This window comes from Gymnogyps californianus, chromosome 1 (assembly GCF_018139145.2).
Source record: "Gymnogyps californianus isolate 813 chromosome 1, ASM1813914v2, whole genome shotgun sequence".
In the NCBI taxonomy this organism is placed as follows: Eukaryota; Metazoa; Chordata; class Aves; order Accipitriformes; family Cathartidae; genus Gymnogyps; species Gymnogyps californianus.
Window position 1 is genome coordinate 75,340,111 of NC_059471.1, and position 13,009 is coordinate 75,353,119.

The 13,009-nt window shown below is 52.7% G+C and overlaps 1 protein-coding gene across 2 annotated transcripts; it reads left to right on the forward strand.

The window, feature by feature from the left end:
• Window positions 1-1,537: 1,537 nt before the first annotated feature.
• Window positions 1,538-11,671, forward strand: SHOX (short stature homeobox). Of its 2 annotated transcripts, none has more exons than XM_050909629.1 (5): window positions 1,538-1,839; window positions 5,168-5,376; window positions 9,718-9,775; window positions 9,867-9,955; window positions 11,426-11,671. In XM_050909629.1, exons 1-5 carry the CDS (start codon window positions 1,566-1,568, stop codon window positions 11,669-11,671), a joined length of 876 nt encoding a protein of 291 aa, XP_050765586.1. In that variant the 5' UTR covers window positions 1,538-1,565. The 2 variants fall into 2 exon arrangements, with proteins under 2 accessions (XP_050765586.1, XP_050765592.1); XM_050909635.1 differs by lacking the exon at window positions 11,426-11,671 and adding an exon at window positions 10,807-10,857.
• The last annotated feature ends 1,338 nt before the right edge of the window (window positions 11,672-13,009 follow it).

Genomic DNA, 13,009 nt, shown 5'->3' on the forward strand with positions numbered 1-13,009 from the left:
TGTTTTAGTGTTCTGCTAATTTTCAGAGCAGTCCCACGCTCCCCCGGAAAAGAAACAATGGCCCCTTGCTCCAGCAAGGAGCCTCCTTTGGTTGCGATTCAGAGCAGAGGGTGGCGTGACGATGGGCTCTGATTATCTCAAACTCGAGGCGAGGGAACGAGAAGGACGTAGAAAACCAAACGACCGGAAGACAAAATTCCTCCAAATACCAAATAACCCTTCGTGTTAAAGCCCGAGGAGAGGAGATAGAAATAAATAGCTGGAAAGTCGGCTCCGCGCGAGGATCAAACGGTGCGGAAGGGCACTAGAAATGCCGGCGCTGTTATCTGGAGATGAATTTCAGGCAGCTATTCAAGCGCACAGAATAATAATTATTCCGGGAGTACAACAAAAATAACAGCAGCCTACCAAGAACAAGGTGGGAAAATTATTGCCAGTCCTATCTTAAATCCGGCAGGATAAGTTTCGTTGGGAAAAAAAAAAAAAAAAGACAGACGATTTAATGCTCTATTTGTCGTGTACAAACTCTCGTGTTAACAAATTACCCCTCTGCTGCACGCAGCAGGATAGCCCTACATCCAAAGAAACATTTTAGATTTTAATTTTCCCCAACAGTATCTTCAGACGACATAATAACAGTAAACAAGAAAACAGAACCTGCAATGTTTACATGCATCTGGAGACCCCCCCTACCTATGGATAAACCTTCCCCAGCCAAGCAACCCCCTCCAAATCCTCCGAACACACCGACACGGATCTCCGAGACACCTCGCAACTTGTTTAACTGCAACACACGTCCCCCTCCGCGCACCCACCCACCCACCCGCCAGAGCAGGCAACACTTTTAAACCAGCATTTTTGGTTCGCCGATTATTTAGACCATTTAATTAACCGAAATTAGCTAAATAACAAATCAGGTAGAATTTACAATGATTACAACAAATGTACATCTCCGGCTTTTTATTCATTACCTTTTTTTATTGAACACTCATTTTCTTTTCCTCTTGACAGCGATACATTTAATTGCAGGAGCACAGTTATGTGATTAGCTAGGTCCGTTTTTACTCACGGTGTTGCCACGCACAGGATGTCCTTACAATCAATTAAGTCTTCCTCGACTTTCATTTCTGCAACCCATTTACAGAATGCAGATACCTATTTTCACGTTTCCCTTCCCCCCCCCCCCCCATTCCTCTGTCTCCCTCTCTCTCTCCCCCTCTTTTTCGCTTTTGCCTCTTTGCCTCCCTAAATCAAGGTGCAAAGATGCCAAAGAGTGATGAAATGAAAAGAAAGCCAATTGCTGGACTGAGGTGGGGGAGATAGCTGCTAGGAGTCCGCCTGCGACTATGGAGCAGTCAGTAATTGCTGGAGACAGGGAGAGCTGGGGGTTGGGCTGAGGTAGCCATGTATAAATAGTGTGATCTCAAATTGAAAGGCATAAATAACAGCAGGAGTGATCTAACCCTATACAGCCCATCTTCTACGTGCAAAAACAGCGTGCCGAGGACGGCCACATCTCCGACTGAAAACAAGTGGATCTCTGTGGATAAGATCACCGGGCAGCCATGGAAGAACTTACGGCTTTTGTATCCAAATCTTTTGACCAGAAAAGCAAAGAGAGCAGCAGCGGCAGTGGCAGCAGCAACAAGAAGGAGACGATCACGTACAGGGAAGTTTTGGAGAGTGGGTTGGCTCGCTCTAGGGAGCTTGGAAACTCTGACTCTAACCTGCAGGACATGACCGAAAGCAGCAACCATTGCCCGGTGCATCTTTTCAAAGACCACGTAGAGAGCGACAAGGACAAACTGAAGGAGTTCAGCACGGGCAGGACGGCGGAAGGTAAGAGCGGGGCTGGCCGCCCTCCGCCCCTCGCCCCTCGCCGGCAGCCCCGGCCCCCTCCCCGGCCGCCCCTGCCGCCGCGCAGCGGGGGCGAGCCGGCCACCCCGGCCCCGGCCCCGGCCCCGGCCCCGGCCCCGGCCCCGGCCCCGGCGGGGCGAGCGGGCTCGCCTCCCGCATCCTGCCTCCCTCCTCCGGCCGCCTCCCTCCCGCAGCGGCGGGAACATACGCTTAGAAGCACATAAGCCTGCATGCATAACGTGAACATAGCCGTGAAAAATAAGTCGCAACTTCGGTCCTTCCCCCCCGCCCCCGCCAGCCCCCGTTCACATCCGAAATCGATCCGGTGCGTTAGGCGTTCACTCGCCCGGGGGAAGGGGGCAGAGCAGGACGTCAGACATTTTCGTCTATCTGTGTATTTTTGTACGAGGAAACCTTGTCCGGGGAGTTTTAATGCCTTAGGAGACCTGTTCTTCCTGCTTCCGGGCCGTCAGGATGCTGCTGCTTCTTCTGGGAGAAAGCTGGATGTGGAGAGGGCTCTCCCTGGACATTTTGTCTTGTGTCTGTCAGCCTGCCCTAGTCAGAGGCTCCGGCCGGCCAGGAGGAGGAGGAGAGGAGCCTGGCTGTGGGGGAGCGGACCGGGCCCGGGTGAGATAGAGCATCCCTGCGGAGAGAGGAACCGGCCGGCACTGCCGCCCGGTCCCTCGGTCCCCTGCCTGCCCTTCTCGCCTGGGCCAGGGCAGCACCGCATCCCCCCGGGGTGCGGGGACCGCCGGCCGAGGGGTAAAACGCCATTCCTTGTCTTAGCGGAAGGAAATTCAAATTAAAAATAATTTTAAAACCAAGCGAGCTAAAAATCCCGCACAGGCTCGCAGGGGAAGGAGAGAATAAAAAGGGCGGGGGGATTAGAAAGTTGAGAAAGTGTCTCTAGGCAAGTTAGACAGGTGGACCTGCCTGGGGAGCTACTGGCTAGCTTGGGGTAATAAAAAACGGTTAATAGGTTGGGGAACAACAACCAGTCTTTCAGCTGTTTCCTACTGTTTGATCTTGTTTAATATAACATTGGACGAAAGGCAATTTAATTTACAGCCCAAACGCTTATTTAATATCCTCCTCTCTTCCACCCCCTCCCCAAACAGAAGGACCGGGTATAATCACATATTCGGGTACCCGTATTTCTGCACAAGCCAGTACCACTCAGCACTGCTGATTTTCCTTCTCTGGTCGAGAGACTGCAAAAAGAGAGGGTTCAGTTCAGAGGAATCATTCGCACAGGAGAAGGTTTTAAAAAATGAAAGCAGGGCATGCTCCAGGAAAAAAAAATCTAAAAAAAAAAAATTTATAATACGAACGAACGAAAAAAGAAAATCGCTACTACTCTCCCTTTTCCCTGTGTATCGAAATTCTGGCATGTATGTTTAGCTAATCTAATCTATGGAGAGGGGCTGGGGGTGGGGATGGAAGGGAGGAGTTGGAAAGAGCTGAGATGCTTGTGACAGTTTAAATTCATGCCAGGTTTCAGTCTAATTTCAACTGATTCCGGCGTGTGATTTCAGTCCCACCGATATGCTAGTTAATATTTTATACCTATCACGGACATGCTGTAGCCTCGGATCTCTGAAAGGAGACAGAGCTTTTGAACGCGCCTAATTTTCCCTAGGCATTTGCTGGGTTAGCACCCTCGTCTTCTCATAGGGGTTCCCCTTACAGGAGAAATGCGAAAAAAAAACCCCGCCATTAAAACCAACCAGCGAACACCCCCCTCCGGAGGCCAGACCCTTCCCAAAGTTTTATGCAGCCGATATCCAGCCCGGAGTCGGAGACGGGTGGCCCGGAGGAGCGATTACGGCCAGGGACAGTTTTCATTTCGGAAGTGAAAACGAGCGCTTCGGCTTGGGTCCCCGCCTCGCTTAAGCACAGATGCAGTTCAGGACGTTTTATTACGTTCAATCAACTTACGATTTGCAGTTAGCATTTTGGGATGCCCCTAAGCATATAGGTTAATATGTATGTGCGTGCGCACATTGTGTATGTGTGGACGTACATACATATATATATATATAAAATACGTGTGTATGTGGTGAGGGAAAACGGATTTAATTCGGGATCAGCTGCAGATGTGGCTTCCCCCCCTAGCCCCACACCGCCCAGAAGGTGAAGCAGGACAAAGGAGGCAGCCGGAGCAGACTCGTCCCGGGACTCCACCGGTGCCCGCGCTGGATGCGCACCCCGGCGGGGCGCCCCGGGCAGGCAGGGGATCCCGGGGAACCGGTTCAGCCACCAGACGTGCCCCCTGCTCCAGCACCTCTCCTCTTTTCGTTAGCCGGAATTAAAAGGGCGCCGGTGCGTTAGGCCGCCTGGCATTAATGAAAAGAAAGAAAAAAAAAAAAAGGAGGAAAGAAAGATAATTTAGCAAAGCAAAAGAAATCCTCCCCCCCCGCCCCCCAAGACAAAAAAGAGCAACTGTTTTCCCCCGCTGCCTCCCCAGCCTTCCTCCCCTCTGCCCGGGACAAGCGTGCACAGCGGCTGCCGCCGGTCGCAAGCTCGCCCCGAGCCCTGTTGGGCTCCATGAGGGCTGAGGGGGAGGGGGTCCTGCTGTTTTGGAGGGGCTGGGGGGCTCCCATCGTCCTTGAGTCCGCTCCTCCGCGCCGGGCTGTGCAGGCCCGCGGCCCCGGGGGTTTCGACCCGCCGGCAGGTATTTTGGGGGAAGGAGGGGTGATAAGGGGCAGCGGGACGGACGGTCTTGGTCTCAGGCCCATGGAAAGTTTCTTTTACGAGGCAAATATTTTCACCGTGGCTTCACCATGACAGCGGTGGGGAGCTTCTTGCATAACCCTCTTTACTTTGGGAGAAAACGGTGACGGAGAAACCCCCTTCCCCCGCCTCTTCCCACCGCCTGGAGGTATCGGGGGGCCGGCGGTTTCCCTACCAGACCCTTCCCCGAACTGCCCGTGCCAATCGGCGGCACGGCTTCCTCCTCACCCTGGAAAGAAAGTAAAATTACATTTATATATATAGTTTTTCTGATGGGGCATCAGCCAGGCAAGGCAGCGCGGCTCCCTCCCTCCCTTCCTCGGCCCGGAGCTGGCAGCGGGTCTCTAGTCCGACCCGGTGCCCCCCGGCCCGGCCCCAGCCCCAGCCCCGCTCACCCCTCCGGCCTGCCGAGGCCGTCCCGGGGACCCCCCTCCCGCCCGCCGGTTGCCCCCGCAGGTTGCGCTGAGTTTGGGGACGAAGAGAGGGGAGGGGGGTGACCCCCGTGTGCCGCGGAAAGAAACTTCGGAGAGGTGCGAGGGGAGGCTCAGTGTCGTTTTCCCCTTCCCCCTCCCGGCAGGGATCTACGAGTGCAAAGAGAAGAGGGAAGATGTGAAGTCAGAAGATGAAGATGGACAGACCAAGCTCAAACAAAGGAGAAGCAGAACCAATTTCACACTAGAGCAGCTGAATGAGCTGGAAAGACTTTTTGATGAGACTCACTATCCGGATGCCTTCATGAGGGAGGAACTAAGCCAGAGGCTGGGACTGTCTGAAGCTAGGGTTCAGGTAAGAGAAAGGCTCTGTTCCTGGAAACGTCCTCACCTCACTTCCTAACTGCCAGCGGATCCTAGCACAGTGCCCCGTTTCATCCAAAGCGGGGAGGTGAAGGCAGAGACGACACGTGTGATGGGGAAGCTCTTTGCAACTCCGCTGTACCTGTCCTGCCAAACAGTAGTTCTGCTCTAGGAGTATCTGCCCGTGCCTTGCATTTCCTAGGAAGGCAGTTTAATCTTTTTTTGGGGGGGTGGGGTGGCGATAGTGTTGACAAGTCTCTAATAACTGAGCAACTCGCTATTTTTTTTTTTTTTAATGATTGTATTTTTCCTTGCAAACGTGCCATTAACTCTCCCTTAATCCTCACTTTCTTCCCCTTCCTTCTTTTATGGGGCCGTTATGGAAAAAAAAGCCCAGAAAACAATGGCCGTGAATAAGGCTAGACGGTTTGGGTGCTGAGGAACGGGATTAGCCGGAGCCGGGGGAAAGGTGCCCGCTCTGATTCGCGCAGCAAGCGTATGAATGCATGGCACCCCATCTGGTAGAGTTCCCCCCCGTCCCTCCCATCCCGCTTCAGATAGAGCTAAACACCGATTAGCCTTCGAAACCTTGAAAATAGGTCGGGGTTGCTGTAGTTCTTGGGCCATCAGAGCCGTCTGTTTGGCTGGTTTCACATCGATTATTTTAAAATTTGATTTTCGGTTTGATGCAGGGGAAAAAAATTCCCCCCCACCTCAAGCCAACCAGGGAATGCATCCCCAAAACAGATGTCGTATAAAAAAAACCCCCCAAACCTAGAAATAATTAATAAAATCAACCTGTGGCGCTCTGAGCAGGCCTAGAGCAGAAGAAACCTGAAGGAAATCCCTTCTTGGGTTATAACACTGTGCTTGGCCTAACAGACCCAAACCAAACCAAAACCCAAGAAGAAAAAGTCACCAAGCTAACCCCCCAGACCGAGCAAAACGCCTTCACACCCTGGAGAGAAGAGATGCGCATGCATATGTATATCCATCTAAACGTGTGTGCGGGTGGGTACACATAGATGCGGGTGTGGCTGTGTGGGCATAGGTGGAGGTCTCCGTGCCTACCCTCACCCCCGGGGCACCGCGGGAAGACCAGAAATACAGCCCCGAGCTGGAGTGGGGAGAGGGGTCGCCTTGTCCCCCTCCTTAAACGTGACCTACCCTGGAAAGCAGACAGGCAGGATCCCGCTCCTCCCGGACCCGCTCGGCAAGCCTTTGCCGGAGTAAGCGACTACCTCGCTTTAAACAACTGCCTCCTGGAGGCATTTCCCGAAATAAATAGAGTAGCTAGGTTGTTTTCTTTCTTGTTTTGTTTTTTTTTAAAAGGCTCTTTTCTCCCCTCAGCTCCTGCCTCTCTCAGTAAGAACTGAGCTGGGCAAGGGATGGTGCCGGGCACATGCCTTAGGAAGGGTGGCTTGCAGGGGATATTGCAGGGGTTCAGAGTGCTGCTGGCCTACTTTCTCCTGGAAGATTGATCTAAACACACCATATAAATTAATGAAAAGATTAAACTTTTGCTGAAGGGGACATCAACTCTTATGTCATCTTCCCAGATCTTCTTACTTGGGCTCTGTAATATCTTTCCAAGGCCTTGATGTACTGTTTCTATAAAAATAAATTACTTGTAATTGAATTCTGCACTCTTTCTTTCAAGTACTTTATTACTGAGCAGCACCTTAACAGGATGTTCATAGTTACAGGAAAATTGGTGCTTCAAGTGCTTACAGATCTTAAAACAGCACACCAAAAAAAAAAAAAAAAGAAAATAAAAAGGTACCAATTCAGGCGGAGTTTATGAGAGAGAGAAAAAAATTTTAATAAATTTAATCATCTTACAGAAGAGGTTTGCATGGATGAAAATAAACCTATAAATAAAAGAAATATCAAGAGGGAAAAGAGGAGAAATGGATAATTAATTAGGAAATAAGCAGAGAGCTAGATATCCATCAATAAATGGAAGTGGAAAAAAAGAAGGAGAAGGGGGGAAAAGGGAAAGGTTTTTTTTTTTAATACTTTCAGAATTGTTCTCTAATTCCTATCTGAACCACTTGTCCCTTGCTGTTAAAGGATATAGTTTCAATTTAGTGTGGAAATTTGCTGTAAATAAATTGAAGCTCCTATGGTAGCTAGTCCTTATTAACCTTTTATTTTTAGTGTTGTACTGGAAACTCATATCACCCAGCTGTCAGGGTTATAATTGAAAGTTATGAGACCATAGTGAGGAGCAGGCAGTAATTCAATTACAACAAATATCTTTGGGTTTATGGTGCAGGGCTAAATTAAATGTCATTATTCACTGTCTCTAATGGAAATCAAAAGGAAATCAGATTAGAGCATTTGTGAAAGAAATCACTGAGTGATCCTTAATGAAGAAATAACTGTCTAAAACAGTGTACTGTGCTTTACTTAGCATATTCATGACTAATTGGAATTGATCGTGAATCACACCAAGCCTGATTTATTATCGCTTAACGCAGTGGCTAATTCATCACTTTTATTCCTCATAACCTTATTTTTTCATAGCTAAAGGGAAAGGGCACTTCGTTTTCCAGATTTAAATATAATTTCTGTTTGAAAGATGTTCTGATTTGCAAGAGAAGTTGTTTAAACGCTGCTTAAATTTCTCCTGACAATTTATACTCCTTTGGGGGGGCGGAGGGGGGGAGGGCGTGGGGAACACACACACAAGGAGATTTCCTGCAAGGATTTACAACCGTAAAAAAATGTATTATTGTGGCTACAGCACGACGGTATTTTGCATGCTCATATTTAAAAAAAAAAATTATAAATCCCTAACGGCCCGGTTAAAAGGAGAAGAGTTGCATGTTGTTAATACTTGCGTATTGGGAAAAACAGGCGTGTGCCGTGCTGTGCGTTTCAGGGCAGCGGGGCGGCAGCGGTGCCCGGTTAGCGCGGTGAGGGCTGCGCTAGCGACAAGCCGGCGGGGAGCGGGGACTGGGAGCGGTCGGTCGGTCGGTCGGTCAGTCCGTACCCGCAGCGCCCCGCAGCCGCCCGCCCGCTGCGCGCCCCCCCGGCCACCCTAGGCAGGACAAATGGTGCTCCAAATCAGAGAAGGCCAATTCCTACTTAAGAAAATCACTGAGGTACCCGAGGTAATTAATGCCTTTGGAAGCCTTTCTTTGCACTAATTACTCCGTTGTAAATGACCATCATTAAGGCAATTGAAGAAAGCTTGAAGGGAAAATTTGGTGTAGGAAGTGCAGTTAGTATTAATTAACCGTATGATCTCTTGGCAAGTGCAAGAACATCAAAGGTTGTAGGTGTTTACTTAGCTACAAGATTTTTATCAGCGGTGAAAGTCAATGTTTGTCCCTAATCGGCAGGTTTTGGTGTAAGGATAAGGCTCCGCGAAACATTTTGGTCCGTGCCTCTGACGATCCTTTGGGGAGAGCTGCTAAACCAAGCACCTCGGAAGGGGGAAAGTAATGAAGGTCTGAAATGCCCCTGGAAAAGAGGCAGGGGAGGCGCAGCGGCAACTGCAAGTTCTGCGCTTGTTTGAGCCACAGCAGCTGGAATTAGGGCAGGATTATTGGACTACAGGCATGTCTCGGGTAGGGGCATAAGCCCTTCTTTACATCCCAGCCTGCAAAGATGTTGCTCTTGTCTGTCCAGAAGTCTACAGAAGCGAGTTCTATTTTCTTCTAACGTTTGGGGAACGGGGAATGATTCAGCCCCTTTGTGCAAGTTCAGCATCTCGCATCTTCTCTGAGGTCTTCATCGTTTCCAAGCCCAGCTCGGGAGAGAGCAGACGGCCCTGTCGCTTAGGGGCCGGACCCCGGAGTCTGACCTGGCCCACGCAGGCTGTCCCCGGGATGTTGAGGTGTGACTGGAAAGGGAGCCGAGGGTCCCACCCGGCCTGCGTGGGGGCTTATTTTAAGTGTTTGTGGGAGCGGCCCCTCGCTCCAGACGGGTGGCACAAGGGCCGCCACTGCCCGCCCGGGGGGACACGGGGGCCTCGGAGACTCGGTGCGAAGCGGCCGGCTCCCGGTCTCCCCAGGTGCGAGGGCGCTTCTGATCTCCTAGGTTCAGCTCCCGCTGAGAAACCACACCAAAAAGCAGGACCACCCCCCCCCCCCCCCCCCAAACAGCCCCACCGCAGCACATAGAGGGGCTCACTCCACCCGGGGCTGAGCTCTCCCCCTCGGCTGCTCCCGAGGAGAGACCTCAGCAAAGTTGTGCGGAGTCCTTCGCCTCTCCCCTCCATCCCTAGCCCCCGAGATAATCCTCTCTTAGCAGCCGCCTAGTCTACCTCCATATTTTTTTTTTTGGTTGTTGTTTTGTTTTTGTTTGTGTTTTCTTTTCACAGGTCTGGTTTCAGAACAGGAGAGCAAAGTGCCGAAAGCAGGAAAACCAGATGCACAAAGGTGGGTTCAGGGGTGCGGGCCGGTCGGGGAGCGGCGGTCGCAGAGCCCCGGGGCGCCTTCGCCGCTCACCCGGCCCTGTCTCTCCCCGCAGGTGTGATACTGGGAACCGCCAGCCATTTAGACGCCTGCAGAGTGGCCCCCTATGTGAATATGGGAGCCCTGAGGATGCCTTTCCAACAGGTAGTTAGCTCCGGTTTTATTTTCCTTTCCCCCGGCAAGCTCCGACCCCCTTTCGTTTGCACGGGAGGAAGCTGGACACGTTTACAAGTGCCATTTATATAGAAGTTGGCACGTATTAAAAACAGGCTGTAAAACTTCGTGAAGGAGCCCTCGCCCGGCTGCCGGGAGCTCAGCGCCCCTCGGGCCCGGGGAGGGGGCCGAGCAGGGGGTCCCGCAGCCCCGGGAGGCGCCGCCGGTGATAAGGGCCCCCCCCGCCGCCGTGCGATGGGCTGGCACACGGCCCCGGGGCCGCCCGCAGACGTGGCAAAGGCGGGCTGGCCTCCCGGGGGCGCATCGCCTTCCCGGGGCGGGGAGGGCCGGGGGGCGCCCGGGGAAGCCCACCCGCACCCGGCGGGGACGGAGCGGCCCGGTCCCGAGCCGCCCAGGGGGGTTTCGGTCTCCGCCCGGCGCCGGAGGAGGGTCTCCCACCCGGTGGGCGAAACCATGAGGGGGAAAAACGATGCGGACCCTTTCGTTCTCCCCCTCCTTCTCACGCGGGTTGTCGAGGCCTGGCCTTTTCCGATGGAGGCGGCCGCCCAGGAGGTGGGGAGGATTCTCCCCGATGCCCTGCCGCCGGGCAGGCCAGCCGGGACCGGGGCAGTAGCGGAGCGCAGGCACCGGCGCCGCTGCGGGTCCCGGGTCCTTGCGCCAGAAAGGCGCAGCCCCCCGGGGGAAGGCTGCTGGGGGAAACCGGGACGAGGGGAATGAAATTACGTCCCGCTTCCAGCCACCCCCTCGCCGCCGCTTGTAACTTGCTCCCCCCCCCCTTTTTTTTTTTTTGGTCAATTAATCGAGGAATCGATTTTTCCCAGCCCAAAGGGACCCTCCACCACCTTCTCCGTCTCAGAGACACGTGGAGCTGACAGATTAATTGTATTGATTTTTAAAAGACATATTTGGACCAAAATAATTAAATACATAAATAAACTCTCCCCCACTCCTCCCCGAACCTACCCGGAGCTGAAATCTCTCAGTCAACCCAACGTGTTTGTGTAGGTCGAGAAAGCTCCAAAGCAAACACCAACCCGGTATATAAGGGACCCGTGGCCAAAGAGTTTTTAGCAAGGTATAAATAAACATCCCTGAAAAAGAAATTATAAAAAAATTAGCTATTTAGCACTTGTTGGCGCCCGTGCGTTGGGCCGCATATTTTTTTTTTTTTAAATTTATTTTATTTTTTTAAAACACGAGGAGGGTTAAGTACGTCTCTGTGCCTCTGGTTAGGTGCGGAGCGGAGATTCGCTGCGCTGCGCGCCTGCCCCGCCCCTGCGTGCGGGGGACTCGGCTAACAAGCCGCTCTTTCAGCCGCCGGGCTCCCGGGAAGGGTCGAGGCGGGGCGGGGGCGGGCGCCGGGGCCGGTTCCGCGGCCGTGGGTGCGCGCCGTGGGGGCGGCCGTGGGGCTGACGCCGTGTCTCTGCCGCCGCCGCCCAGGTCCAGGCGCAGCTGCAGCTGGAGGGCGTGGCCCACGCGCACCCGCACCTGCACCCGCACCTGGCGGCCCACGCGCCCTACCTGATGTTCCCGCCGCCGCCCTTCGGGCTGCCCATCGCCTCCCTGGCGGAGTCCGCCTCCGCCGCCGCCGTGGTGGCCGCCGCCGCCAAGAGCAACAGCAAGAACTCCAGCATCGCCGACCTGCGGCTGAAGGCCCGGAAGCACGCCGAGGCCCTGGGGCTCTGACACGCTTCAGCCGCGCCCCGCCACCCCACCCCACCCCGCCCCGGGTGCCCGCGGCGGGCGTGTGTGTGACCCGCACGGACCGCCGCTCTGCCCCCCTCCCCCCCCCCCCGCTCCTCCTTCTCCTCCTCCTCCTCCTCCTCTTCCTCCTCCTCCTCCCCGGCCGCAGGGCGAGCAGCGGGCGCTCCGGGCCGCCCTGCCGCCTTCTCTCGTTTTTGTTTTTGTTTTGTTGTTGTTTTTTTTTTTTTTTTTTTTTTTTAATTTCTTTCCCCTTTCCCAAGGTCTGCGAGCGCCCGGCGGCAGCCTCTGCCCGCCGCTTTCCTCGCCCTCTCGCCCCCAGAGACTTGGCGGCCGGGGGAGCCGGGCGAAGAGGGAGGCCCCGGCGGCCGTTGGAAGCCGTTGGCGGCCGTTGGTGCTGTGTGGCACGGTGGGGGACTCCCCGCCCGCCGCGGGGCGAGGGCGCCCGGCTCCCGCCACGGGCACGGGCACACGCACACACGCGCGCGCGCGCAGCAAACACGCACCCACGAGTCAGAGACTCCGCGGAGAATGAAGTAGGTGGGAGGAGAGAGAAAGGAGAGTTAAAAAAAAAAAACCCAAACAAAAAAACCCCAAACACAAAAAGAAAAAAAAAAAGAAAGGAAACGATCTCTAAATTATGTTAATCTGTGAACATTGGGGACACTTTGGATTTTTGACCCTGGCAAAAGTGATCGCTCCAGCATAACGTCACCTGCTGCTGTCAGTTTTGCTACCTTGTGCATGTGTCTAACTAAACACGTTTTGAAGATCAGAAATATATTAGAACGAAACTAAACAAAACAAATAGTAATAATAATAAATAATAAATCCTTGGGGCTGGTCTCCATTAAAGATGACATTTCTTTGTTGCCAACAGTATTATTTCACTGCCATGAATCTCTTCCATCACTGAGGAGCTGCTGCTGCAGAACTGGTTTGAATTTAAATGTGGAATTTCAGATCTGAGGCAAGGCAGTTTTTTTTTTCTTTTCTTTCCTAAAAAAAAAAAAAAGAAAAAAAGCAGCAATAACAAAAAATGTGCGTCTCAAATGGCTGTGTCCTTTGAAAGGAGAAAGAGAGAGACTAGAATTTACTAATCGTTAGTGATAACTTGAAAGATGGGAACAATAAGAAATGCACCTGTTTTGCCAGAATCACCTGAACTCAATGAGATGCATTGTGCCATAGAAACAGGTCAATTTTTCTATTTTTTTTTTTTTTCCAAATGTCTGGATCTTTGAAGCAAAATCTCGCTGTTTTACAGGATGTAGAAAGAGTGACTTATACAACAAAGATGGACATATGGTTTTAAGGCATAAT